General features: G+C 43.9%; 1 protein-coding gene across 5 annotated transcripts in view; it reads left to right on the top strand.

Moving 5' to 3' along the window:
- Nucleotides 1–27312, top strand: part of B3GNT2 (UDP-GlcNAc:betaGal beta-1,3-N-acetylglucosaminyltransferase 2) — a 161712-nt gene that overhangs the window by 6693 nt on the left and 127707 nt on the right. The window contains exons 2-3 of one of the 5 annotated variants that reach the window (XR_009521444.1): nucleotides 21521–21577; nucleotides 24817–24969. Coding sequence is in view for 2 of the 5 variants with exons in the window: in XM_060026516.1 (XP_059882499.1) it covers nucleotides 21530–22723 (1194 nt within the window). In the remaining 3 variants the exon portion in view is untranslated. Of the gene's footprint in view, nucleotides 1–7607; nucleotides 7794–21520; nucleotides 24113–24816; nucleotides 24970–27312 lie in introns of those variants that run through there. The other 4 variants (XM_060026517.1, XR_009521446.1, XR_011246680.1 and 1 more) reach the window with 4 other exon arrangements.

Genomic DNA, 27312 nt, shown 5'->3' with positions numbered 1-27312 from the left:
AATTGCATGCTTCATACAACCCATTTAAAATGTTTTCAGTTTTTACAGTCTTCCTCTGTAACTGGTATTGTATATTCAGTGGTCTCATGTCTCCAGTGTATGTGGTTTTTGTTTTCATTTTTTTTAATACTTTTTATTTTTGGAAGCATTTTTTTTTTTTTTTTTTTACGGTATGTGGACCTCTCACTGTTGTGGCCTCTCCCGTTGCGGAGCACAGGCTCCGGACGCGCAGGCTCAGCGGCCATTGGGTCACAGGCCCAGCCGCTCCGCGGCATGTGGGGTCTTCCTGGACCGGGGCACGAACCCGTGTCCCCTGCATTGGCAGGAGGACTCTCAACCACTGCACCACCAGGGAAGCCCTTTGGAACCATTTTTTAAATGTAACTTGATGTTACTATGGCATTCTTTCTAAGAGATTTTTTTCTTATGTTTATTTAGGGAAAAATCAAGATAAAGTAAAAGAAAATAAAGTTAATTCCGTCTCTTAATACTGTAATTACTGTTAACTGGGTTGAGATCCTTCTAGGTGCTTTTGTGCACATCTGTATACTTCTAGAATGAGACTAGGAAAAACATGTTGCCAACGCTTTGGGCAAATGTAAAGCAAATTGTACGGGCCTTCCTAGAGATACCTGGCTGAGAGGACAGAAGACTTTGAAGGTCTGGGTTCAGATCCATCCCCACATCCCTACTTGTGACTGTACCATGGAGTCCCCAGGGGCTCCATCAGAGGGACCCCTGTCCTCCAGATTACAGTAGCCAAGCAGGAAAACCTGTCCTTGGACAACTCCGCCCACCCCTCCACCCCCCAAGACCTCAAAAAGATATGTAACAAAACGGCCAATTTGTTCATTTAGCCAGCATGCGTTGATTGAGCGCTTAGTGGAAGCCTTGCACTGTGCTTGGCCCCTTGTGTATTCCTAGATGAGTCAGGCACAGTTCTTGCTGTCAAGGAGTTAGCAATCTGGTGGGAACTCTAACCAGGAACTGATGAAACAGTGGTCTGGTAGAGGTCCAAGAAGAGTGCAGTGTTGGGGTCAGCTAGGAAAGGCTCCTGAGGAAGTTGTGTTTGGGCTTAGCCCTGATGGATGAATAAATAACTTAGGGGTAGAGAAAGGAGGGCAGAGGCAATTGCGGATTGCAGGCTTGTAGCGATGTGTCAGGGGAACAGCAGGTGATCCTGTGGGTTTGGAGGGCATGCTGCTTAGGGAGGGGTAATAGGGCACAGAGCAGCCTTGATGACCATGTGAAGAAGTGACACTTGATAGTTACGGAGGTGATGGGGAGCCATGGAAAGTTCTTGTGGAGAGGATGTGGTGACATATCATGGTCAGGCTTGTGTTGAGGAGGATGACTTGAGCCAGAGAGGTGGACGTGAGGTAGGTGTAATCATGGCTCCAGGTCATTTTACGGCCTCCTAACGGGGCTTTCTGCTTCCTATTTGCCCCACAGCAGTCTATTCTCAGAAGGAAGCTGGGGGGATATTTAAAAACTGAAATTGCTTTACATACTTTTCTACTTAGAATCCTCCACTGGCCCCTAGTCTCCCTCATGGTAAAGCCAAAGTTCTCTGTCACCTGTCAGGCCCTTGGCTCAGTTCACTGGCTCTCCTGCCTCGCCCCTAGCTCAAGTCTCTGCAGCCACATGGCCTTTGACCTTATCCAGCCTTTGGCCTTTACACTGGCTGTTCTCTCTTCCTGGAATTGTCTTGCCCCTTTCCCTCCACCTTCCTTCTGAGAAGAGAGGCTTTCTCTGACTGTCCCCATCCTTATCCCCTGTACTGTGCTTTATATTTCGTCTAAGCCCTTATCAACCTTATGATAATTGACCATATAACTTCTTTATTTGTGGTCTGTTTGAAACATTGCTTGGTTTAAGTAGGTGCTTGATATTTGTTGAATTAGGTCACTTCATCAGTCTTGCTGGGGGAAAACTGAGGGCCCAAACCAGGTCAAGGACGGTACAGGATTAAAATGGAATCTTAAAAAAAAAAAAAATGGTTCTGAAGAACCTAGGGGCAGTACAGGAATAAAAATGCAGACGTAGAGAATGGACTTGAGGACACGGGGAGTGGGAAGGGTAAGCTGGGACAAAGAGAGTGGCATGGATATATATACACTACCAAACGTAAAATAGATAGGTAGTGGGAAGCAGCCGCATAGCAGAGGGAGATTAGCTGGGTGCTTTGTGACCACCTAGAGGCGTGGGATAGGGAGGGTGGGAGGGAAGGAGATGCAAGAGGGAGGAGATTGAGGATATATGTATATGTATAGCTGATTCACTTTGTTATACAGCAGAAACTAACACACCATTGTAAAGCAATTATACTCCAATAAAGATGTTAAAAAAAATAAAGAGGATGTGGTACATAAAAAAATAAAGTGTATGTGTGCCTGTGGGTGTTATTTATTTGAAAGGGAGTGAGAGAGAAAAAGATAGTGGATGGGATGAGATTTGGAAACCAATCCAGGGAGGTGTGAAGTAAATGAGCTACAGATAGGGGTACGTTGGGACATTTCATAACCTTGGGACTCGAAGGCTGTAGTGGTGTGGAAGGAGGGTCCAGAGGACAGGAGTGTAGGGTGAAGGAAGACCCACCATAGGCTTGAACCCAGAACTGTGGAGAGTGCCCATTTTGGGGGATGGGGCCAGGAGCAAAGGCTGCCAAGATGCAAGAGAACCAGTAGAGAATTGGGGTTAGGGGATGGATGGTCTTGAACTTGGGGTGGGGGTAGGGATGGTGGCCAGCAGTGTTAGGTGCTCTGGGAAGTCAGCAGAGGCAGCGGACTGTGAAGATTCTAGAGGGGTGAAGTGGATTGGGAAGGTCAAGGCACAACAAAGGGCCGTAACAAGACATGGAACCTTTTCAGGAAGTTGTGGGATAGGGAAAGAGCAGCCTGTGCCTGGAGCTACTGGAGAGGGAGAGCTTTGAGGTGGACGATGACATTGATACAGGACCCCAGGGGAGCAGCAGCAAGGACTGTCCCAGGGGACAGTAATCTTGTGGAGGCTGGGGATTGACTTACTGAAAAGGGAGCCTGGTCCATGTGGAGAACTTGAAGTAGATTTTGGTCCCTGAGCTGACATTAAATATCTTTGTAACCATGGCAACCCACTTAGCTTGTTCCCTCCTCATCCCCACCCCCTGCATAATAGGAAAAAACCTGCACAGCCAGGCTCATATGTTGATTGTTTGAATCCACTGCAGTCATGAATATGGACCATATTTATGGTCCATGGACCATTAACTTGCTAAGGCTTATAATTTGTGCTTTAGAATTCTGTTGTTGTTTATTTTCTTTGAAAAGCACTTAACATCCAAGTGCTTCTTGAAGTGTTTCTTGTTTTTTTGAGTCCTGATCAGGGAGTAACACAGTTGTTTAAAAAAAACAAAAACCAACTTCAAGTCTGGGTATAGATTGTTCAGTGAAAAGCCTGGTGATGTTTTCAGAATCAAATCTATTTGTCTTAACAGTGAAAGGGTCAAAGTGGGTTTGTTACAAATACCATCCTCTATAAACATTTAACCTTTGGGACTCATGACATGTATTTTACATTTATTATTTTATGGCTAAATTTAATGCTTGTTTATAAGGAACTTATGTAGCTTTTATTCTTTAAGTAAATGAAATGCAACCCTTTTATTTTTCTTCTCCCTTCACCACAAAAGGAATTATTTCCTTCAGATGAACTTAAAATATCTCTCATGAATACTCCTATTTTTAACTGTTTCTCTCTTTTGAATTTTTTTTCCTCAAGGTTCTGATGGATCCTCGTTAGAAAAAAAAGCCTCTTTATAATGGAAATTTTTAAACAAGTGCAGATAACAGAGAGTGATATAATGAAGCCTCAGGCAGCCATCTCTGGTTTCAGCATGATGGCCTCTCTCTTTTTTTTTTTTTTTTTTTTTTTTGTCCCTGCCCCACACGTGACTAAGATGCTATGTGAGCACCACCCAGAGTGGGAGGGCAAGCTCATGCTGGACCTCCAGGTGTGGGTGTGGGAGTCATCAGTGTAGAGGTGACAGAAGTTCTGGGAGTGATTGGACCCCCCGAGGGAGGAAGAAGTGGGCACAGCCTGCAAATGACAGAGACACAGATTGCTGTGGTCCCCGATATTTCCAAGGAGGTGATAATCTATGATATATGAAGGTGACATTCACAGAGACACTTAAAATTAGGTGATTTAAGAAAACAAATTTAGGGTTACCAGGGGGTAAGGGGGAGGAGGGATAAATTGGGAGATTGGGATTGACATATGCACACTACTATATATAAAATAGATAACAAATAAGGACCTACCATATAGCACAGGGAACTCTACTCAGTACTCTGTAATGGCCTATATGGGAAAAGAATCTAAAAAAAGAGCGGATATATGTATACGTATAATTGATTCTCTTTGCTGTACACCTGAAACGTAACACAACATTGTAAATCAACTATACTCCGATAAAAAATTTTAAAAGTAAATAAAATTAGGTGATTTAAACTGCTTGGTAAAAGAGGCCCAATTTCTAAGTTACTCAGCAGTGTGCTCATATATTGAGCAAACAACATGTTCTCTTTTATTTTGACAACATAAATTTTTCTTGGCAGGTGGCCAGAGAAAGCGATGTTACTATTTCATCCCTTCTTTAAATATGTAGACATAAGTCTTGGTTGAACAGCTTCCCCTTTAATAGAACATTTGGACAAAAAGCCAAAAGGTCACTGTTTTGAGGATGTATATTTTAAATCCATGTGATTAATTTTGATATTAAAAAAAATCTAAGAATAGTCCTCAAGCACCCATCGGTAACTTGGTGAAATTTAACAACATTTGAGAAAGGGAGAAGGGGCAGGAAAGGAATCTGGGAGATGGAGGCTGGGAGAGAGGGGAGCCACTCTGCTTGTTTGGTACCCTGTCCTGAAGTTGCCACCCCAGGGTCACTTGTCACTAGAGAGGTTGTCTTCTGGGAGGAGGATGGCCTCTGACTCTGAAGAAGAGGTGGTCTCCCAGGGGCACGTATTTTCATTGGATACTCTGTGTGTGAAGAGCAGAGCCTGGCGCTCAGCAGTTGGGGTGCTTTCACCTCACAGTTACAGCCTGTGCGCTGGGGAGCCTCTTGGTCCTGCCTCCCTCCAGGGTAAGGAGAGTGGATCTTAGCTCACCTGGAACTGTTCAGGCTGGGAAGCATTGCTGGGGGTAGGGAGGTTCTGGGTAACTAGCTCTTGGCAGTCCTTTTGAGGGGCTTCAGTTTGGGGAGTCCCAGCTGCTAGGAGGAGAGGATTAGATACAGTGCACTAGGGGAACCAAGGGTGTCCTTATGGAGAAGGCAGTGGGATTTGAACCTGTACCTTAAAGCGTGGGGGCAGGATTGAGAAGCAAGAGAATGGATGTCTCAGGCTGGGAGAGCCAGCATGAGCGATGGTGTGAGTGAGGACAGCAGTTGTTCTTAAGGGCTGTTGGGTCCCAGGAGGGGGTTTTGAGGGTGGCATACTTGGATCTAGGATGGGGTCTTTGTGAGAGCACTTAATGAGGACAGGGTGCCAAGTGCTCCTCCATCCCAGCTGTGCCATCCATGCAGCCCTCTGCCTGTCTTCAAGTTTGGCAGCAGCTGAGATGGACTTGCAGGCCGGGAGCTGCCCATTTGGGTTCCCAGTTCCTGCCCCCTCCCTCCACTCTCCATCTTGGGAACCTCAGACAAGTTTCTGGAAGCAGTTCACTTATCTGTAAAATGAGGATACCTCAGTAACCACTGTGTATGCCCTTGGACCTTTGGCACAATTCCTGGCACATGGACAAATGTTACCGAGTTCAAGCTTGGACAGCTCACTGCATTACAGGCCAGTAAATGGAGAGATGAATTGTTGGCAAGGAGTAGGGGCTATATTCGGAAAGCCAGCAGACTGAGAAGATGGTGGACTGGAGTCCAAAAGAACCATCTTACCTGGGTTAGGATTCAGGCTGCTTTTATGCTAGAAGGGGAGGGGATGTGGCTGGTTGTTGCAGACTTCTTGGTGTCAGAATCCTTTGTTCTTGTAGCCGTCCATGTAGGTGTCTAAAGGTCATGATGCTCCTGTAAACCTCCAACAAGACAAACGTTATTCTCTGTTCTGCAGCTTTTTATATGAATGGGAAAGTGTTGTACCTTTAAAGGTCAGAGCCTTGAGAATGGACTGTCCTGTATATTGGAGGCTTATAGGCAACGTTCTTAACTTGTAGCAAAAGCAATAGAACGCAAAGTTTAAAGTAAAAGAAACAGATTCAATATGGAGTCATGTTTCTTCTTCCCTATTACAAAAGCCGCTGGTGAGTGGGTAGAGGCTGGTGTGCAGTTGTTAATTTTTCTTGTTGTAAGGAGTGTCCTTGGTACCTCCACCCCATTTCTTCATTTCATTTCTTTTTTCCTCCTCTCTCAAGATGTCACACCTGTTGATTCCTTTTATTTTAATACAGCATTATTTACATTTCTGCACATGCCAATTCTGTACAACTCTGTGATTTTCATGCATGTTTTTGAAAGAGTGAGTCAGGCAGTTATCTCAGAGCTGCTTCTCTAAGAGACTCCAAATGGCTAAGCAGGGAGTCCTGGAGCCCGAGGCATGGCACTTTATGCTCCTTGGTGTCCCCTTGTGTCCCCTTTGTTGTACCCTTTGTTGTACCCAAGGGCAAATGCTCTTTAAGGAAATTTGTCACTGGAAACCTTCATCCAAATAGCCAAGAAATTGAGACTTCCCAAGGCAATTTATTAAATTATTTAAGAAAAACACAGTGAATGTCACGGGTATTAATGCAATCCCAGCTTGTAGCATGTTCAAACAATGTTTATTTGGGGAGATATATTTTTATTTTGGAAATAAATGTAAACAAACGTAAACTTTTATTTTGCAAGAGTTGATGGAGGTGCTCTCAAACCCTACATTTCATGGGGACAAGGATTACCAAGTTTAATAGAATTGGGAAGGGCATTGGTGATTTGAAAGAGTTTGTAGAGTACCTTTCGGAAGTGACATAGGTGAATCTCTGTCGGGGAAAATGGCAGATTGAATTTGGCTGCCCAAGTGCTTAACATTAAAGTGATTGTTTTAAAATCTAAAATTTTTACTTCTCTTTATGGTCATTTATTATAGCCCATGGAATTAAGTGGTGAGGAGTGATGTGATTCTGAAAGTCAATCCTAAAACTTTGAGGAGAGTCAACTTTTGATTTTGTTAAATTAGTCTTTTTCTTAAATAGATTTATTTATTTATTTTTGGCTGCATTGGGTCTTCATTGCTGCTCACGGACTTTCTCTAGTTGCGGTGAGTGGGGGCTAGTCTTTGTTGCCGTGCGCGGGCTTCTCATTGCAGTGGCTTCTCTTGTTGCGCCGTGTGGGCTTCAGTGGTTGCAGCACACGGGCTCGGTAGTTGTGGCTTGCGGGCTCTAGAGCGCAGGTTCAGTAGTTGTGGTGCACGGGCTTCGTTTCTCCACGGCACGTGGGATCTTCCCAGATCAGGGCTTGAACCCATGTCCCCTGCATTGGCAGGTGGATTCTTAACCACTGTGCCACCAGGGAAGTCCCGTTAAATTAGTCTTTAATTGAGTATTTCATGCATTTACTGTGTAAAATGACAATAATCTCTTTTCCAGTACCTATGTGAAAATATTCTTTCTTAATTGGTTTCACCAGCTTTTCTCTATGTGTGACTGTAGGCAGAAGTAGCCCACATAGCAAGCCCCAAGTTACCTCCTCCCCGCCCCATCTCTGTCCACCAAGATTGCCAAGCCATGGCTGATGGCCTGCTTGTTTCCAGAAGCACTTATACAAGGTCAGTTTGATAACTTAGTTTAGTAATATAGTTTATATTATATAATGATAACTTAGTTTCTAGTCCAGTACTGTAATTTATGCTTGAGCAGTTTTATTAATTTTTAATTGCCTTCTTCCTCCACTCCTCCCATCCCTTGGGCCTTAGTTTGTTTACAGATTTGTTTAATCATATGAGACTGTTTCCTGGGATTTTTTTAGGTGATGTCCTGCATTGAGATGACACCCAGTGATGCTGTCCTGATGGTTGAGGGTGAGGCATGGAGGGGAAAGGACAGGAATTGGAAAAGGCTTATGACAGTTGTGAAGAGGAGTGTCCTGGCCTGACACATAGACAGCCAGGGGCCAGGGAGGGTCTCTGGGGGGCCTGGAAATGCAGGGCCTGTGTGTGTAATTATCCAACAATGATTTGTGTGGAGCAAAAGATGAAGAAGGTCAAGGAATAGAAATTTTTCCTTTATTTAATCCTCGTTCCTTTACTGCCCCTCCCCATTTATGTCCTTCTTGTCCTCAAATGTATTGACTGTCAATATGTTGTCAGAGTGGCAGACGCTAGAGAGACTGAAATGAAATGGCCCAGCCCCTGGTCTTGATGGCCATGTGCCCTGTGGGTTGTGTAAGACTTGTTACCGAAGAGGTGTGGCAAGTCAGATAAATGTGTGTGAAGTGTTAAAGACAGCAAAAAGGAAGTAATAAAACCACTGTCTGGGGGCGGGGCGGGTTCACGGTGGTGCTGCTGCAGTCCGCCTTGCTGGCCTTGTATTTTATGTTGATGGCTCACAAGAAGCTATGAGAATGCGACTTTGTCCGTGATGATGATTCTCACTGTGTGACTCCTACCTATGCTGACCCTGGGCAAGCCTCTGTGCCTCTCTGCATCTTGGTTTCTTCTTCCGTACAGGAGATGGTTGGAGTAGCTGAGCTATAAGGCCCTGGAAAAGAAATTCTTGTAGCTTCTTTTTGGTAATGAACTCGGGATATGGTCTGTGTGTGGAATGCATGTGCATGTTCTGGAGAAAACAAGTAAAAGGGTGAGAGGGTACAGTTTGTGGCCAACACTTACTCTTCCATCACCTTTTCTGACACGGCCAGTGTCCCTTCCTCTCAGAGCCTGGAGAGCTGGGCTGCAGGCCCACTCGGATCTAACCTCTAGCAGGTGGGAGGATCGTCCTGGGATCCCTTCAGCCTCAGGCTGTGGTGCCCCCGGGAAGGGAGGGGGAGAGGAGGGGCGGGGCTTTTTCTGTGTAAAAGCTCTTGCCTAAAGGGTTTGCCCAACAGGTTTGTTAGATTGGGCTGGTTGAAACTGCTGCCGATCTCTCATTCCTCAGTGTGGATTAACACCTACCACAGACCTGCAGGGACTCCGCCCAAAGCAGGGACGGGGACCGCCTTACCAGACCAGGACCTCTGGGCACCTTAAGACTACCGACTGGTTCCCTTCTGGAGATTCTGTCTACATTATTCCTTTCTCATGTTGCTTAAAAACAAAACGCAACTGCCTGGCTTTCTTTGAAACGGCCTACATCTTCTGGGTATCCACAGATGCAATGATTTCACTTCCTAAGTAATTTTTTTTTAAAGTGCAACTTTATTTGAGGATTCTTGAAATCTTCTTTGAGCAACGAGGTTGTGTGGTAGAAAGAGTTTAGACTTGGGGGCAGGGTCCAGGGTCCAAGTTCTGGCTCCACCCAGATTAGCTTTGTGACCTCAGAGTAACTGCTTCACATATTTGAGTTTGTAAAGATTAAATGAGGACTTCCCTGGTGGCGCAGTGGTTAAGAATCCGCCTGCCAATGCAGGGGACACGGGTTCGAGCCCTGGTTTGGGAAGATCCCACATGCTGCGGAGCTACTGAGCCTGTGTGCCACAACTACTGAAGCCTGCGTGCCTAGAGCCTGTGCCTTGCAACAGAAACCACTGCATTGAGAAGCCCGTGCACTGCAACAAAGAGTAGCCCCCCCTCACCACAACTAGAGAAAGCCCGTGCACAGCAATGAAGACCCAGTGTGGCCAGAAATAAATTAAAAAAAAAAAAGATTAATATCTTTTTATTAATATCTTTCCACACCGGAGAATATCCCGGTGTGGAAAATGGGCAAAGGGCATGAGGAGTGGGAAGTCAGGAAGGAAGCACATGAATGACGATGGGTCAGTTAAAACAAGCAGAAGTCCTTTTTTTGTGAAGATTAAAAAGAAGGACAGTGTCCACAGTCAACATGGAGAGTGCTGTGCTCTTGGGTGTGTACAGTGAAAGGATAAATCAATCTGGCTTTTGTTTTTGGTGGGGGATGGTTTTTGGTGGGGGATGGGTGGGACGGGGAATAATTTGATTATATTCTAAATGACTTTAAAAATGTATGTTCTCTTTGTAATTTTTCCAAAGGAAATAATAAGACAATGGACAAAGATGCACATATGAGGTTGTTCATCAGTTTTTCTTTTTCGATTATAGGGAAAATCAGAAACAACTTGTGTTTGGTGTTTTTTTTTTTTTTTTAGTATTAGGCTGTGCTGGGTCTTAGTTGAGGCACGTGGGCTCTTAGTTGCAGCACACGAACTCTTAGTTGCATGCAAACTCTTAGTTGTGACACGCGGAATCTAGTTCCCCAACCAGGGATCAACCCAGGCCCGCTGCATTGGGAGTGTGGAGTCTTACCCACTGGACCACCAGGGAAGTCCCCGACTCGTGGGTTAGTGATCAGTAAGCCAGGCCAAATGCCTGTACTCTGTCAGAGGTGCATTAGAGATCTGATGATAGAAGATGGACCCCTCAGATCATGCTGTCTTCCGCTTGTGAACCTAATCTGCTTTATAGAAGTTAAATCTCTGAACACAGTATACAACTGTATTTGTAATCAACATGGACATCCAATTTGGAAGTTCTTCATTTTTCCCTATTTCATATTCTTGTGTGATTTAGTCAGTCTTCTGTTTGTTTGTTTTTAATAGAGGGGCTGTGAAAGAAAACACATTCCTACAATCCCTCTGGCAGCAGCATTTGTTAACGTTAGTTGTAGGCATGGTACACTCCCATCCCGTGGAGAGCCCTTGGGCTCAACAGCGCTTATCTATTCTCTCTAGTGGTCTCAGCACCCATCTGCCACAAACTGGTTGTGTTGGTCTCTGCATGCAGACACCCTCTACCCACCCAGCCCCCCACCTCTTGCCTGCCATGCTTCTCCTCACATATCTGAAATCTACCCTATTTCAAGCCCCACTCAGGTCCCTGCCTTGTCCTCTGCTGTTGACAAATGGACTGTCTCGTATTTATTGCTTGTCTATCAATTCACTGTACAGGACCCATGTTTTATACACGTTTCCCCTAACTCCAGACTTGAGTAACGGTGTTCATGGTTGGAATATGACTTCAGGTTGGTGATATAGAGATCTCTAACTTGTATCAGTTTTTAACTATTGCTTGTCAGCTCCAAATTCACCCTTTGTTGCCTGATCTGTGAAAATGGATCAGAGCCTTCAAATATTTTTCCTTTGCCTTCTCTAAGTTGAGGGCTCTGAAGAGGATGTTGCAGGAGAAAGAGCTTTTCCTTCCTGGTTCCCAGAGTCTAGAACCAGGCTTCCTGTAGAGCCTGCTGTTTTTCCTGTGGGTCTGCAGGCCACAGCTCTCTAGCATGTGGCTGCTGTGCCCTCTCTCTGGCTCTGGCAGCCGTGGTAGAAGGGGGAGCCTGTGCCCAGCCCAGGTCGCTGCTTCTCTTCAGCCCCCACATGTATACACACTGGGAGCCCTGTGATCCTGGCTGTCTAGTGAGCTGGCCACCTGATCTTTGTCCTGAGCAGTGGCCCTGAGCTGTTCCTGTCCGAGCCATGCATTGACGTGCTAAGCTCGTGCAGAGGGAGGCCTCTCCAGTTCCTGTTCCAGCGGCAGCTGGACTCCCTGTGTGTGCATGACTCCTTCCGCACCCTCGTTCTCTCTGCACACCGTCCCAGCAGTCTGCAAGGTTTGTTTCCTGAAACCCTCCTGATGGGGACTCTTGCGTGTTCCAGGCTTTGTGCCTGCATCCCAGAGGGTTGTTCCTGCTCTCCTGGTGACTGGACCATCTCTGGCCTGGGCACCCAGGAACTGCCCCCTATACCTACTTCAACAAGCTCTGAACTTTTCTTCCACGCTTGTCCTTTCTTGGGTACTTTTTGTCTGGTGCAGGGCATTAGAGTTCTATTCCATCTTTATAGTTACTCAATTATTATATTTTTAAACTTCCCCTGGTTGAATTACTGTGTGGTTTCTGCCTCCTGATTGGACCCAGACTGAAATACATTCCATGTAACCCAACTAAGCAAACGGAAGGATGAATCAAAGAGAAATCTTCTAGGGATTTCTCTGAGGGCTTGTTGAGAGCCTGCCAGACTATACTGGTTTGTACATAGGTCCTGGAGCTTGGAGGGGAAACACTTACCAAACCATAGCCATGTACAGGGTCTTAACAAGGGCTTCCAAAGCACATGAAGCTCCCCAAGAAGTGACTGCCTGCATTGCAGCATTTCTTTTCTAAAATGGTTTCCCACCTAGGTAAATAGATGCCTCCAAGCTTCCAGTCTGTACTGGGGCCTGCCTCCCTTTACGCACGTTCACCCTGTCCCTCTGCTATCATGGCCTTGGTGGGGGTAACACTTGCTGGAGGTCCTCCCCTCACCAGGAAGGAATGTGGAGGCTCCTCTCTGTGGGGATGGGATGAAGGAGAGTTGGCTTGGGTGTGCTGCCAGAGGAGGGATGGAGCCCTCACCTAGAAGCACTGCTGAATCCACGCTCCTGCATTCCCACACTGGAGGGCCTGGGCTGCCTGTGGGAAATGAGGGGCTGGACTGGGCTTTTCACCATAGTTTACCTCTTCAAATCCTGCCTGCACCCGCCCAGGTGAGACAGATTTCTATAAATACATATGTGTCGTTGACTAGCACACATATAAGTGATTTTTCCTGTGTCATCTCTTTGGAGAAAGGGCATGTATATGTAATCTAATATCTACTGAACATCTGTATTCAGTGAACTTGACCAGATGACCCAAATACCTTTCTATTCAGCAAATGCTGAATGACTCTCAGATGCCATGTGCTGGGGTAATGGTGGTGCAGGGTGAAGACCTTGATCACAGAGGATGCCCTAACTCCTGGGAGGTGGGCTCTTCAGGAGTGACACTTGACCTAATTTAGGAGTAGAAGCTCTTCAGGAAGGCATGGCAGACAGAGGGCACTCCTCAGGTGGCAGAGTGAAGCTGCGATTTTTCTGGAAGAGAAATGTGTTTGCTCTGGTGGAGGTTCAAGTGTATATGGCATAGAGATGGAGGATGTTGGCAGGAGGTGGTGTGAAAGGAAGCACAAATCATCATAAAGGGACCAGAAGGGCATGTGAGTGAGAAGATTGGAGGAATGAGGCTGGTATTTAGACTGGGGCCTATCCTTGGGCAGGAGAACTCACAGAAGAGGGGAAGAGGCCATGAGGCCCTAAGCTCCAAGAATGGAGCAGAGAGGAGTTTTAGAAGACAACACAGTTACAGTAGGCTATGAGGGAGCGGTGCCATGTTGGTGGTGGTGACCAAACCAGGGAACAGCGTGAGAAGGGAATGTATGTACAGTGGCTGAAGACTGAGTAGCTGGGGAACAGGGCATATTTGGGAGCTGTGGGAAGTAAGGCATTGGGCTCCTGCAGTAGCCAGTGGCAGAGCCTGAATGGGATAGAGGACAGGTGAGGAGGAGGTGCAACTGATGTTACAGAGGTGGGAACACAGATGTGCTGGATGTGTAAAGCAGGGAGAAGAAGCAATTCAAGGTCCTGCTGGGGAGTGCACATGGGAAGTTGATCCATTGCAGATGGGGGACCCAGGAAGAGAAACTCCACACGGCATTTACTATCTGGAGTTAGCTGGGTCAACTTGTGATACTTCTTCTGGAGGTAATGTTTAACAATGGATAGATGGGTTTCTAGAGAGAGAATATTTGTAAAAGAGGCAATGAATGATAAAACTTGAGAAGTATGCTTAGTGTTTGGAGGAGGAATCAGAACCTGTGAAGGAAAACTATTGAAAGCCCAGTGCACAGTAGACAGCACCTGGTGTGGTAGGTTATATCATCCCCATTTTACAAATGAGGGAACTGGGGCTCAGAGAAGTCAAGCAACTTGCATAAGGTCACACAGCTAGTAGTAGGTAGCATAACCAGAATTTAATTCTGGACTCTCTGACTCCGGGTACTGGACTAACTATGGATCTGGAACATTTCCATCCTCAAAACATCTACGAGCCTTGTTTTATAATGACATAATCTTATACACTGAAGATCTGAAATTCTTACCAGTTTTACTAAAGGCAGGGGCAGGATGGCCTCTGGGAGGGTTAATTCCCTGTCATTGTTTACTAAATTTTCCTTTCTCCTTTTCTGAAAATTCTATGCATGTTTATTTAAAGGATGAACTTAGTGATTGATTTTATTTTAAATGATAAATACCATTTGAGAAAATCAGCCACATTGGGTTTTGGGGGAACTATAATCAATGGGGACCAAAACACGTCCTATAGACACTTTGATGTATAATGTCACCTGTGGGGGAATGTAGGTAAATAGATTCATCATATGTACTTTTCCCTTTAAATTTTGAACATGAAGGGTACTGCTAATGACTATGAAACAAATTCCTTGAATTTAGCTGATAGTTGTTCTAGGACTTACAGACCAGAAAGCAGTCAGACGCATGTTCTCGCTTCATGCCAGCTTCTAGGTGAGCTTGTGGGGGGAATCCTGGGGTTCCCCGGCACCAGCCCAGGCAAGAACCGAGGCCAGCCTTCTTGCTCCCATTAAGGAACGAGCTCTAGGTATGGCCCAGCTCTCCTGGTCCCACTGAGCTGCTGCACTCACACCCTTATCACCACCCCGCTGTCTGCCCTGAGCGCTGGGAGGTGGCCCCACTTAGCTGCAAGCTCTCCCTGTCTCTTTATCTGAGCAGAATCTGGAAAAGTCTGGCAAGGACCAGGCAACAGATGTTAAAAGCCTGGGAAGTAAGGATTTAGCCACTCTCACCAGGCTTCTGGAGGGAGGATGGGGGAGGTTGGGCAGGCAGAATGACGTACACGTCCCCTGCTCCCGTGGTATGGCAGTGGGCTTGGGCTCTTTGTCTCCTGGAGGATTTGTGGGTCCCGTTTGTGCAGGAGAGTGAGCAGGAAGCAGGACACCCCTAGACACGGAGGCCGCCTGCTCAGACTCCCGTGACCGAATCAGGAACTTGGATTTCTCGCCTCCAAGCCTCAGCGTGACTAGATGGGGTGGCTGGTCATTTCATTTCCTGATTACAGGAAGGTGCTGCCTTTCTTTTATCTTTCACTTTGGTACTGGGGGTGTGGGCGGCAAAGGCAGTCCTGGGCACAGGTTTTGGACTGGGTCCGGGTGTGGTTGCTGTTCTGTCCCTGACCAGCTACTCGTGGCTGTCTGCCTAGCATGCCGGAGTCCCTTGGGGTGGAGGAGTCAGGCTCTGACTCAGAGCTTTGTGAGAATGGGTCTTTGTGGCTGTCAGTGGCCACATTCAAATGTCTTCTGGCCAGCGCTTCACTTTCAGAACTGGAGGGAACCTTTTAGGACCATCCTCTTTAGTGGTTCCCAGTCTAGTGTCCAGGAATGAAACATTGGGATTGTTTAGATTGCGTATTGGGAAACGAAATGACTACAGAAGAGCCATTCAGTAAATGTTACTTATGACCCTGCCCTACCTCTCATATCTGACTTTGACTGATGGTAGTTTTGAGGGTTCAGATGTATAAATATTTTAAAATTTTAAATAAAAACAGTTTTAAAAATAATCTTTTAAGAAGATTAACCATTGAAAATCAGACCATCATCCTTTTAGTTGCTTACGTCCTAAGCCTGTGCTGCAGTGTTCACTTGTATCATGGTTTAAAACTCAGATGCTGGAGTTTTAGGAGGAGCCGCTTAGGTTTGAATCCTGGCTCTGCCATCTGCCAGCTGTGTGACCTTGGACAAGTTAAATCTCCTCTCTGAGTATCTGCCTCATAGCATCACTGGTGCCTGGCACATAGCCAGTGGTACCTAAGTATTTATTAAAATAAAGCCTAAGTGTTCATATTTTACTATTATTTTGAGGAGTCCTCTTGATAGATGGCTTCAGGCAGAGAGCACGGGCCCATGGAAAGGTGTGCAGTGATCTAGGGATGGATGTTGTGACAGAGCCTGCGCTGAACACCGCAGGGTCCAGTACAGGGCTGGAGTGTCTGGGACTGGGGGGCCATGGCCCAGACTAGTGATGTGGGTTCTAGAAATGGGGACCTGGCATTAGGATTTGTGTGTGACGTGCCCCAGCCCCCGTCCCAGGCAGTCTAGATGTGAGTGGTAGAGGCTGCTGAAGGGGGAAGATGGTGTGGCAGCACTAAAGAATATGAAAATAACCTATAATCCTACCACCCTGATTAACCCGGTTTTGTTTTTGTGTGGTATCTTATCTGGATTTTCACATAGTTTAAGCATGGCATCTGTACTATTTTATAATCCATTTTCAGCTAACACAAATTTTTTTGTGTGTGTCTCTACCTTTCTAAATATTTTAATTGCAAAATAAAGAAGGAAGTTGTTGTTAAACAAAATTAACTGAAGTGTTTTAGAAATTTTAAGACTGTTCAGTCTCTGTTGGGGAGAGTCTACTTCCAAGTACAAAGTGAAAGCTAAGGTTGTTCTTTGTCTGCATATGGGATTTTCTATTTCTGTTACAATAAAAATTCTGTGTTTCACAGTGAGGGTTGTATAACATCTTCTCTAGCTTCAGGGTAGGTTTTCTTACTCAAAATTCTTTTTGAGCAATGTAACTTCCTGCTCAAAAAAGGACACGGAATTGGTTTTATGTCTGTAATGGGAATATTTAGTCAAATATTCAGAGAGCTTTTTCCCACAGATATTTTTATGGAGGTCACTGCTTTATCCTCCTTTCCATGAACTTTGGTTTATTGTAAGAGTCTAGTTCTCATGCGAGGGACTGTGCCTCGGTCACAAATGAAAGTTGACATTTATACTCGATGGAAATGTATAATTGAGAATCTGGGTGGTTTTCCCACCCTTCCTTCTCAGGTTGGTTTGGAAGAAATGCCCTTTAGAAATAGTGGTAAGAGTTTAGCCCAAGCGGTACGTTTGGGAATTTAGAAAAGGAAGGCTGGCCCCTTGTCAGAAGTGGGGCTGGGAGCTTCTAGGCTCCAATTTCCCTTTCTTTGGAAAGTCTTTGTAACAACCAAATGTACCATGACCCAGTGCTTTGGGTCTTTTCAGCCTTGAGCCAGCCCTTGAGACTTCACTGTTGACCTGGACCAGGTTAAAAGAATGTGGCCACGGCTTGTAGAAAAAGGAGGAGATCCCAAAAGCCAGAAGACTCTGTCATCTTGCCCTTACCTCTTAACTCTGTGGTGACATTTAGGCAGCCCAGTTATAACCCTCTTGGAGCCTTTCTTTTTCTCCCTGGTAAAGTGGTATCCTCTCAGCTTCCCTGAGGGGGCACAAATGAGAAATGGACAGGAAATGTTCTGGAATCCTTGAATCAAGGACTTGAATCCTTGAAACAAGGTGAGGATGGTGTCCCTTTGAGAGCCACAAAGCCCTATCTTGGCCGAGAATATGGGAGGTCCTGGCTGGGTCTTGATGGCAGAAATAAAAGCCTGAATTGCCGTGATAAAGCTGGAAACCTTGGCCAGGGTCAGCAAGCTTAATGCACTCTTCAAAATATTCCTGAAAGAAGGATTGTTGCTTTTCATGATACGAAACGTCACACCGTCATTTCAGATGGTTCTGTCTGGATTGCAGGTATCCATAGGTCTGGATGCATAACTGGCTCATTTATCTGGAATTATATTATTCACCCTGAATCTTTTCCTAGGAAAATTAACTTACGGTTTCACGACCCGTTATGTAAAAGTACTGTGCCTCTCTTTTTTTCTCCCTTAAGCTGTCCTGTTTTACTGTAGAAATTTCAGGAATAGTCTACTGATCCATACTCCTTTTCTGAGTTGAAAATTTCTGCCAAGTAGTTAGCTGTTCATAGCGTGTGCTGTTTTTCCTTCCAGATCTTCTTGCTCATTGTAGTCTTTCTCTGTTCACCCTCATACTTTTCCTTGTCCTCTTTTCAGCCTGTTCACATGAAGGGCAAGACCAGTGATACTGGGTCAAGTGCTACTTCAGCTTTAGGAAAGTTATCCTAATTTAGAGAGAATGGTTTGTTTTTGGAAAGTGTTTTGTCTCGAATCTGGAGGCCAAAAAAAAACCAACTTAAAACTATCCATGATTTATTTGCTAATAAGATGACTAATTCTTTAATTGTATCAGATACCCACACAAATACATTCCAAGTTTCCACTTGAGCTCTCCTGTCCTGGCAAGTCAGACCCATAACAAAGAGGTTTAGGGTGCCGAAGATGTACTGGCCTTCAGTTTGCATAAAAGGTGTGCTCAGGGGCTCACTTGAAAGGAGCTGACCTAAGGAGGGCATGGACCATAGACTTATGGATTATTCAGGTTGTGTGTGACTTGGGGCCCTTTAAACCTATAATTAAGGAGTAGGGAATATCTTGTGGGTCTTGTTTTTTTTTTTTACCGCCTTCTTTGGAGGAAGTTTAAGAAGGCCCTTTCTTGGTACCTCAGTAGTGGGATTCTTGAGGGTTGGAGGGTGGGTAGTGGTTGAGAAGTGAGGGGAGAATGGAGTGGTGATGGGAGGCTGCTTACCTGGGTGAGCTGAGAGCACCCACATAACTTTATCATCTGCCATGTTCTCTAGCTGTGTAGAGGCTTTGGGGAGTGGAAGGTATGGTGTAGGGACTGGTTTTATAAAAACATCTTTTACTTATATGTCCTTAACCGAAACTATTTAGCAGTGATAAATACAAGCAACTAGATTTGGATCTACTGGACAGATTTTAAGAGACGCAAAACAGTTTGTGAATTCCCATTGATCTAATCTGGGCTGTTCAACATAGTGATAACTTCACAGCATTCTCAGCGTGGCAAATACTTCTGCCTTGAGACTATTTGTTAGAACCCAGTGAATTTTTAAATCTTATAGTAACAAATAAATAAATAAACACTACCCTTGATTAAAATACATAATCAATAAGTTACAAGGATGTAATGGACAGCACAGGGAATATAGTCAATATTTTATCATAACTTTGTATGGAGTATAATCTATATAAGTAGCAAATCACAATATTGTATACCTGAAACTAATATAATGTTGTAAGTCAACTATGCTTCAATTTTAAAAAAACAAACAGGGCTTCCCTGGTGGCGCAGTGGTTGGGAGTCTGCCTGCCAATGCGGGGGACGTGGGTTCAAGCCCTGATCTGGGAGGATCCCACATGCTGCAGAGCAGCTAAGCCCGTGTGCCACAACTACTGAGCCTGCGAGCCACAACTGCTGAGCCCATGTGCCGCAACTACTGAGGCCCACGTGCCTAGAGCCCGTGCTGCGCGGCAGGAGAAGCCACTGCAATGAGAAGCCTGCGCACCACAACAAAGAGTGGCCCCTGCTCACTGCAACTAGAGAAAGCCCATGCGCAGCAACGCAACGAAGACCCAACGCAGCCAAAAATAAATAAATTAAAAAAAAAAATCCTATGCTTCTCCAGTGATACCAAACTGTTTCCTTCACACCATCCTTTTTGAACTTTCACATTTTGTATTGAAATTTTAGAAGAATCAATGTTTATTAACTGCAGCCCTCCCCCCCAATAAAGAAACCCATTTTGTTCTAGAGGTCAGAGAAGAGTGGCTACCATTTGACATGGTGGTCTTAGAACCCCCATCACCTTGGCTAGGATTCCAGCTCTGCCCTTATCACAGTTACTTCTTTAAATCTGTTTCCTCAGGTATAAAATGGGAATAAAAGTAACAATACCTTCTTCAGAGGCTCCCTGTATCAAGATAATGCACCCTACCTGAGAAGCAATACTTCTTTGGGATTCTTTTCTGAGGATGAATTCTCAGCTGTAGAATTAACCTGATAAGAAAATTCTTTTTTTTTTTTTTAATTTGTTTTTGGCTGCATTGGGTCTTCGTTGCTGTGCACGGGTTTTTCTCTAGTTGTGGCGAGCGGGGGCTACTCTTCGTTGCAGTGCGGTGGCTTCTCTTGCTGTGGAGCACGGGCTCTAGGCGCCTGGGCTTCAGTAGTTGCAGCACGTGGGCTCAGTAGTCGCGGCATGTGGGCCCTAGAGCTCGCGGGCTTCAGTAGTTGTGGCACGTGGGCTCAGTAGTTGTGGTGCCCAGGCATAGTTGCTCTGTGGCATGTGGGATCTTCCCGGACCAGGGCTCAAACCCGTGTCCCCTGCATTGGCAGGCGGATTCTTAACAACTGTGCCACCAGGGAGGTCCCAGCCTGATAAGAAAATTCTTTACCGAGTATTGCCATTCCACTTTTTGGGGTTGTCTTTTAATGTCAAGCTTATCTAACTGGTTGTTCTTGGGCCATCTGTCTCACTAGTGTTAGAACTCTGCAGTTACAACCCCAGCAGACCATCTCATTACTCTTTCTTTGTTCTGTTGCCTACAGCCTGAAATCTATTCTTGGCCTTTGATATTTCACTAAAATGTCATTTTCATTTCTCTTTTCCTTCTTTGCTATAAACAGCAGGGATCTTAAGAATACAGTTTGACTTTTGACAAATGTATACACCCATGAAACCTCATCCAGATCAAGACATACACAGTATATTTCTATACCCAAGAAGGCCCCTCCTGACTCTCTCCATTCAAAACCCCTACCCCTATCACTTTCAGATTTCTAGGGCCTAGATTAATTTTACCTTCTTGAACCTAACATAAATGGAGTTTGAGGTCTGTCTCTCCCTCACTACACTGTTGTTGCTTGTAGCAGTAGTTTTCCTCTTTATTGTTAGGGGTTGTTCCAGTGTATGAATATAGCACAGTTTCATAATCCAAACTTCTATTGATGACATTTTGGTTGGTCTCAGTTGTGGGCGATTTGGATGAAGCTGGTATGAAGCTGGTTTCATCTCTCTGAACATTCAGTGTGGTTAGTGTCTCCTCCACCTCCTAACCCTGCAGCCCTGGGCAAGTGTCTTAATCTTTCTGCCTTGGTTTCCTCATCTGTAAAATGGAAGGTCAGGAAACAATTCAAGGTTGTGGCCACCATTTAAAAAAAAATAGAGTAAAATAGGGGATCAAAGTAAATGACATGGAACTGCACATGTTGCAGCTCACATAAATACAGTTATGTGTGTGTGCAGGTATGTCCATAATAACAAATATAAACTGTATTTGTTATTATGAATTGTGACCACATCCGTTTGCAGCACACTGATTTGTATATGTCCTTGTGTAAGCAAGGAAGTTGAAGCACCTGTGAATTATCTAGTTAATGCATATCTTTGCCCTCCAGTGTCCAAAACAGCCACAGCGTTAAGGGTCATTTATACACTAGCTAGCTATAGGCCAGCCACTGTTTTAAAAGCTTACATATAAAGGCATATAGCTCTCAAAACCGTCCTATGAAATGGGTTATGTATCCCCATTTTACAGATGGAGAAGCTGAGACATACAACTTGCCCAAGGTCACAGAGCTTGAGTCTAGGATGATAGGGCCATGATTTGAACCCAGGCAGTGCAAGTCTAGAATCTGTGCTCTAAACCGCTATTCCGGGGGACATAAAAGAGGCAAGTGGCATGTGAGCAAATGCAATTAATAATAATCTAATCAATACAATGCTCCTCTCTTTTATTTCAGATATGAGAAATGAGTGTTGGACGTCGAAGAATAAAGTTGTTGGGAATCCTGATGATGGTAAATGTCTTCATTTATTTGATTGTGGAAGTCTCCAAAAGCAGTAGCCAAGAAAAAAATGGAAAAGGGGAAGTAATAATACCCAAAGACAAGTTCTGGAAGATATCTGACCCTCCCAAGGCATATTGGAACAGGGAACAAGAAAAGCTGAACAGGAAGTACAATCCCATTTTGAACATGTTAGCCAACCAGACAGGGGAAGCATACGGATTTTCCAACATAAGCCATCTGAATTATTGTGAACCTGACCTGAGGGTCACATCAGTAGTTTCAGGTTTCGACAGTTTGCCAGACAGATTTAAAGACTTTCTGTTGTATTTGAGATGTCGAAATTATTCACTGCTTATAGATCAACCTGATAAGTGTGCAAAGAAGCCCTTCTTATTGCTGGCGATTAAGTCCCTTACTTCACATTTCGACAGAAGGCAAGCAATTCGGGAATCTTGGGGCAAAGAAACCAATATGGGGAACCAAACAGTGGTGCGAGTCTTCTTACTGGGCCAGACCTCCCCAGAGGACAACCATCCTGACCTTTCAGATATGCTGAAATTTGAGAGTGAGAAACACCAAGACATTCTTATGTGGAACTACAGAGACACCTTCTTCAACTTATCTCTGAAAGAAGTACTCTTTCTCAGGTGGGTGAGCACTTCCTGCCCAAATGCTGAGTTCGTGTTCAAGGGTGATGATGATGTTTTTGTGAACACCCATCACATCCTGAATTACTTGAATAGCTTATCCAAGAACAAAGCCAAAGATTTGTTTATAGGTGATGTGATTCACAATGCTGGACCTCATCGGGATAAGAAACTCAAGTACTACATCCCGGAAGTTGTTTACACTGGCGTCTACCCACCTTATGCAGGGGGAGGTGGATTCCTGTACTCCGGCCACCTGGCCCTGAGGCTATACAATGTAACTGACCAGGTCCTTCTCTACCCCATCGATGACGTTTATACTGGAATGTGCCTTCAGAAACTTGGCCTCGTTCCAGAGAAACACAAAGGCTTCAGGACATTTGATATAGAAGAGAAAAACAGGAATAACATTTGTTCCTATGTAGGTTTGATGTTGGTACATAGTAGAAAACCTCAAGAGATGATTGATATTTGGTCTCGGTTGCAAAATGCTCATTTAAGTTGCTAAATTATGTACAAAACTAAATTTTGCATAGAAAGATGTATCTCGAATAGTTCCCATGTTGTGTTCTCTCACATTAGAGGTAATTTCTATGTAAAACCATCAAAACTGCGTTTATGAGTAGTATCCATATGAGGACCTCTAAACCTTTCAGTGTAGTACTTTCTGAAGAGGGAAAGCAGAAGATCCTAATTTTTATGTAGGATATGACAGGATGAATGGTTCTGACCCTTCCTGCTGGCTAGTGGTCATTATTTTCTAACTTGTCCCCCTTGTCATCTGAAATCATGTTTCTGGAATCTGATCGTGTTAAGTTATTTTTGTTTTGCCCTCATATGATGGTAATCCTATTTCCCATTATAATGAGTGAATTATCTGCAATTTAGGTATTCATAAACCTACTGGCTACAAAGACACTGTTATATATGACTCAATGCTTTTTGTGAAATGGAATTACATTTATTTTCATGAAATTTGGATGAATTTTTTAAATAGTCTGGAAAAGTTAACTTCTGTTGAAATTTCCTGCTGCCCCAGCATTTCCTTGGGTTAATCTAATCAGTTTTGCAAAATGGGAATCACCGTGTGACATTCATCCAGTTTATCTTGTTATGGTCTTTTGGTCATAATAAGGAGGAAGCTTAACTATCTTGTATTTCATTTGCTGGGTGGTATCGTGATAGTTCTCTCTTTTTTAGTATTTGAAAATAATGGTATGATTCCATAATCTTCAAACTGAAGATTGAATTGACCCTGGTAACCATATTGTGTTTATGATTTTTCATTGTGGACCAGGAAAGCGTATGTAACTTTTGAACTTTTAAGTGAAAAGATTGAAGTTGCAGACCTTTTTATCAGTGGTTTGTCAGTTTAAAACTGCAGAATTCTGTTCTTGCCACATGATTACGTGTTGCTTATACAAAATTATTATCCTGAGTAGTGACTGCTTTCCTGTTTCAGTGTAGAAGTGCCTGTGTTTTTATTTATTGTTCAGATCAAATACCAAAACATTTTCTTAAATATATTTTGTGTAATATTTTATTTGTATACAGTGTTGTTGATTAATTATTTAACTAGAGCATGGTATTTTAAGTAGTAAGTATAACATATGTTAAATAAAGTTAATTGTTATTTTTGAATTAAAAAATTTTGGGGGGGATATGAACTAGAATTCTGCCAAACTGTTGCTTATATATACTGTCTTGTAACATGCTTTCTTGAGACATTTTTGTGTTATAGATATGAAGATTCTTACCAGATGTGATACTGGGGACTGTAAGAAGATGGAAATAAAGTCACCATATTTTTAATTGTCACGTGTAATGTGTAACCTATAATCTCTGTGTCCAGCATTTAATTACATTTTCCCCAAATAGGCCATTTTTTTCCCCCAGAAACTATTACAGTAATATTGAACTATACCTTTTCATCTGTCTTTGTATTTAAAATTCTTAAAAGTGCTTTCCCATGTAGAGTCTTTAGGGAGGAGTATGAATACTTATTTACGCTTCCACTTTCAGTGAGTATAAAGGATTTAACTCTTTATACTCACTGAAAATGGAGTGAGTGGAATGGAGCAGCGTCTTAAAGATTCTATCATCCTAAGCCATGTCCATTTTGGGGTTTGTATCCACGGTGATGAAACATGGAGCAGCTTTGACCACTCAAGTTTCTTTCCTAGACTTTTGTTGAGAAGAAACTGCTAAAGCTCAATTAAAAACAAGTAGGCATTGGATGAAACTCCAAAAACAGAAGGATTAGTGTTGTGAGAACATGTAGCACACTGTCCTCTCCTAGTGGGAATGTTGAGGCCATACATGTGAGCGAGTATGAGGGCACAGATACGTGATATGGGTTTGAAGATTTGTAAGCTTGGTCCTTCTAAAGGGTTCATGTGCCTGCATCTGATCTCTCTGCTCCAGTGGTTGTGAGTAGAGGGTGGTGGCCACATCACCACCTCAGGTTTAGAGACAAGTAATGAAGCTCTCAGAGCATTCATAGGCATTTGGTTCACAAATTGCTTGTGTCCATGTAACTTGACCATGTGTTCTTAAGTAATAGATTTCTCCTCTGAGGAAGATTTAATTTTTTTCTTTTAGGGAGTCTCCTTCACTGAGATTTCAAGTCTACAGAGAAAGAAGAGATGTAGCAGGTTTTGAAACATGTTTGGAGGACCACTGAGGGCCTTTGGTGAGCCTCTTCTTGACATGTGCCATTATTCGAACATCAGTCCTTGGTGCTGACAATGTCTGGTGGGTGAGATGCTCTCTGGCTCTTCTTTATTTGACAGAAGCTCTCATGCAGTTGTCACCTGAGCCCACAACACTGGTCATCGACCTCATGGGATGACCCTTTTCAGCAAAGGGATACTAGATGTTACAGCTTTTCACATGCTTGGGCTCAGTGTTGGTACTGACTGATCCCGTGCAAGGGCTTTTGGTGCCCATGAGCTGGATTCTCACCTGAGCTTCCATCTCTTGGATGTAAGCATCACAGCCTAATTCATTCTTGGAGAACTGTTCAATAACTGAGGCCTCAGTGGAAACTGCTTTTTGGACCTTTTTTCATGGTTACTCCCAAGTCATGTTGTTTTTGAGTTTGAGGGTTTTTGAGTTTGAGGGTCAAAAAGGCTAAATGAGCATTGCCAGAGTTTGGACTTTTCATAAACCCAACCACACCTTAAGAGGAAAAGGATGAAAGAGACCAGAATGGCTCATTTCCATCCCTGACCCTGCTTTCCTTTCTTGAGTTGGTTGAGAGAGAATGGAAAAGAAGGGCAGGAAGTTTGAGTCTCACTTGAAGTTGAATCCAGAATTAAAGGCACCCAAAGGGTGACCACCTACTACTTTTCTACTCCTGATTGGTATGGTCTGGAAGTCTGATGTTTTGGGTTATCTTGTTTCCCTTAGATGCAGGAAGGAAGAAAGCATTTATGAAGGTAAAGGATGGCTTATTTTCACTTCCAGGAAAGCTGAAATGAAAGAAGCCTTTACTTGGGCCAAAAGTTAACTTTTCTGTGATTTGCCTTAAGAAAAATGTCAGATGAAGTAAAAATTCTTGTTTAGAACAGGAAAGTAAATACTTCATGTGCTGGGCTGTCTAGATTATAGGATAAATTCATTTTTCCTTTATGTTAATTCTATATTAGTTTTATTTTTTAAATGCTAGGGTCATCTGCCAAGTAATTTTGAAACTGAGCTTTACCTAATTAGGGTTAACAATCTGAAAAATTAAAATATTTATCATGATTTATTTAGGTCTCAATACACTTGAAAGTTTTTTTGCCCTTAGTATCTTTTTTTTTTTTATAAATGTATTTATTTATTTATTTTTGGCTGCGTTGGGTCTTCATTGCTGTGCGTGGGCTTTCTCTGGTTGCGGCGAGTGGGGGCTACTCTTCACTGCGCTGCACGGGCTTCTCATTGTGGTGGCTTCTCTTGTTGTGGAGCACAAGCTCTAGGCGCGCAGGCTTCAGTAGTTGTAGCTCACAGGCTCCGTAGTTGTGGCTCGCAGGATCTAGAGCGCAGGCTCAGTAGTTGTGGTGCACGAGCTTAGTTGCTCCATGGCATGTGGGATCTTCCCGGACCAGGGCTCGAACCCGTGTCCACTGCATTGGCAGGTGGATTCTTAACCACTGCGCCACCAGGGAAGCCCGCCCTTAATATCTTGAAAGGTAGAGGCCAAGAATGAGGCACTTTTGTCTTTAAGGAGGCCCTGAAATCTTGTTTGTTCACATCACATATGAAATTCCATATTTATTAATTGTAAGATTCAGTACTTTTTATATACCACTAAAAAGCCCAATATGATTTGTATCAATTGTACAATATGCCTCAATTGTGGGGGTGTTAAAAAATGAAATATTACATCTTAGAATAATTGAAGTACTGCATTAGTGTGTGTATATGCGTGTGTGTGTGTGTGTATGCCCTTAAATTGAAAGATGAAGCCTCATTTAGGTTTATTTGAAAGATGGAGCCCTGTTTGGGTTTATTTCCTGCTTCTCTCACTTTAATCTGTGTTTAGGAATTTTCACCCAAGCAACCATAGTAGTGGCTTCTGAGCTTTGGCAGTTGTTTTCTTCCTGTCTGTTGTGCATTGTGAAAGGGAATGTATTGATTGTGCTGAAGCAGCAGAAGTAGAGTTTTTAATTTGATTGTAATCCAAGGGCTTATTTCGAAGTCAGGGGCCAGGCGGTTGAACAATGGTGCTTGCAGCTTCCCAACAGCTGCCCTGTATCAGGGAAATGCTCTTTCATCCTACGCAAGCAGTAAGCCGGCCACATGAAGAACTTGCATCCTCAGTGTCAGCATGGGCTCACTCATTGCTCTGGAATCCTACCATCCTGTATACAACCCATCGCTAGCCTGTCTTCAACTAACACTCTCTTCTAGCTCATCATCCAAGCCCTTCCCCAAATTGGCTTTCCTAACCATTCTATTGAAAGGCCATCAGTAACTCTGATCTTGGTACCAACTTCAACCACCTCTTCTTTTAAAATAATTATATCAAAATAAAAAGATATTATCCTACCCTTGGTTGGGGTTCTTCCAGAAACAGATTGTAAAGAGGAGGATTCTAGGTCAGGTTAGTGT

The sequence above is a fragment of the Delphinus delphis genome, chromosome 12, assembly GCF_949987515.2.
Source record: "Delphinus delphis chromosome 12, mDelDel1.2, whole genome shotgun sequence".
NCBI lineage: Eukaryota > Metazoa > Chordata > Mammalia > Artiodactyla > Delphinidae > Delphinus > Delphinus delphis.
Note: the sequence above shows the minus strand (reverse complement) of the source record. Positions and strands in the feature narration are given on the sequence as shown.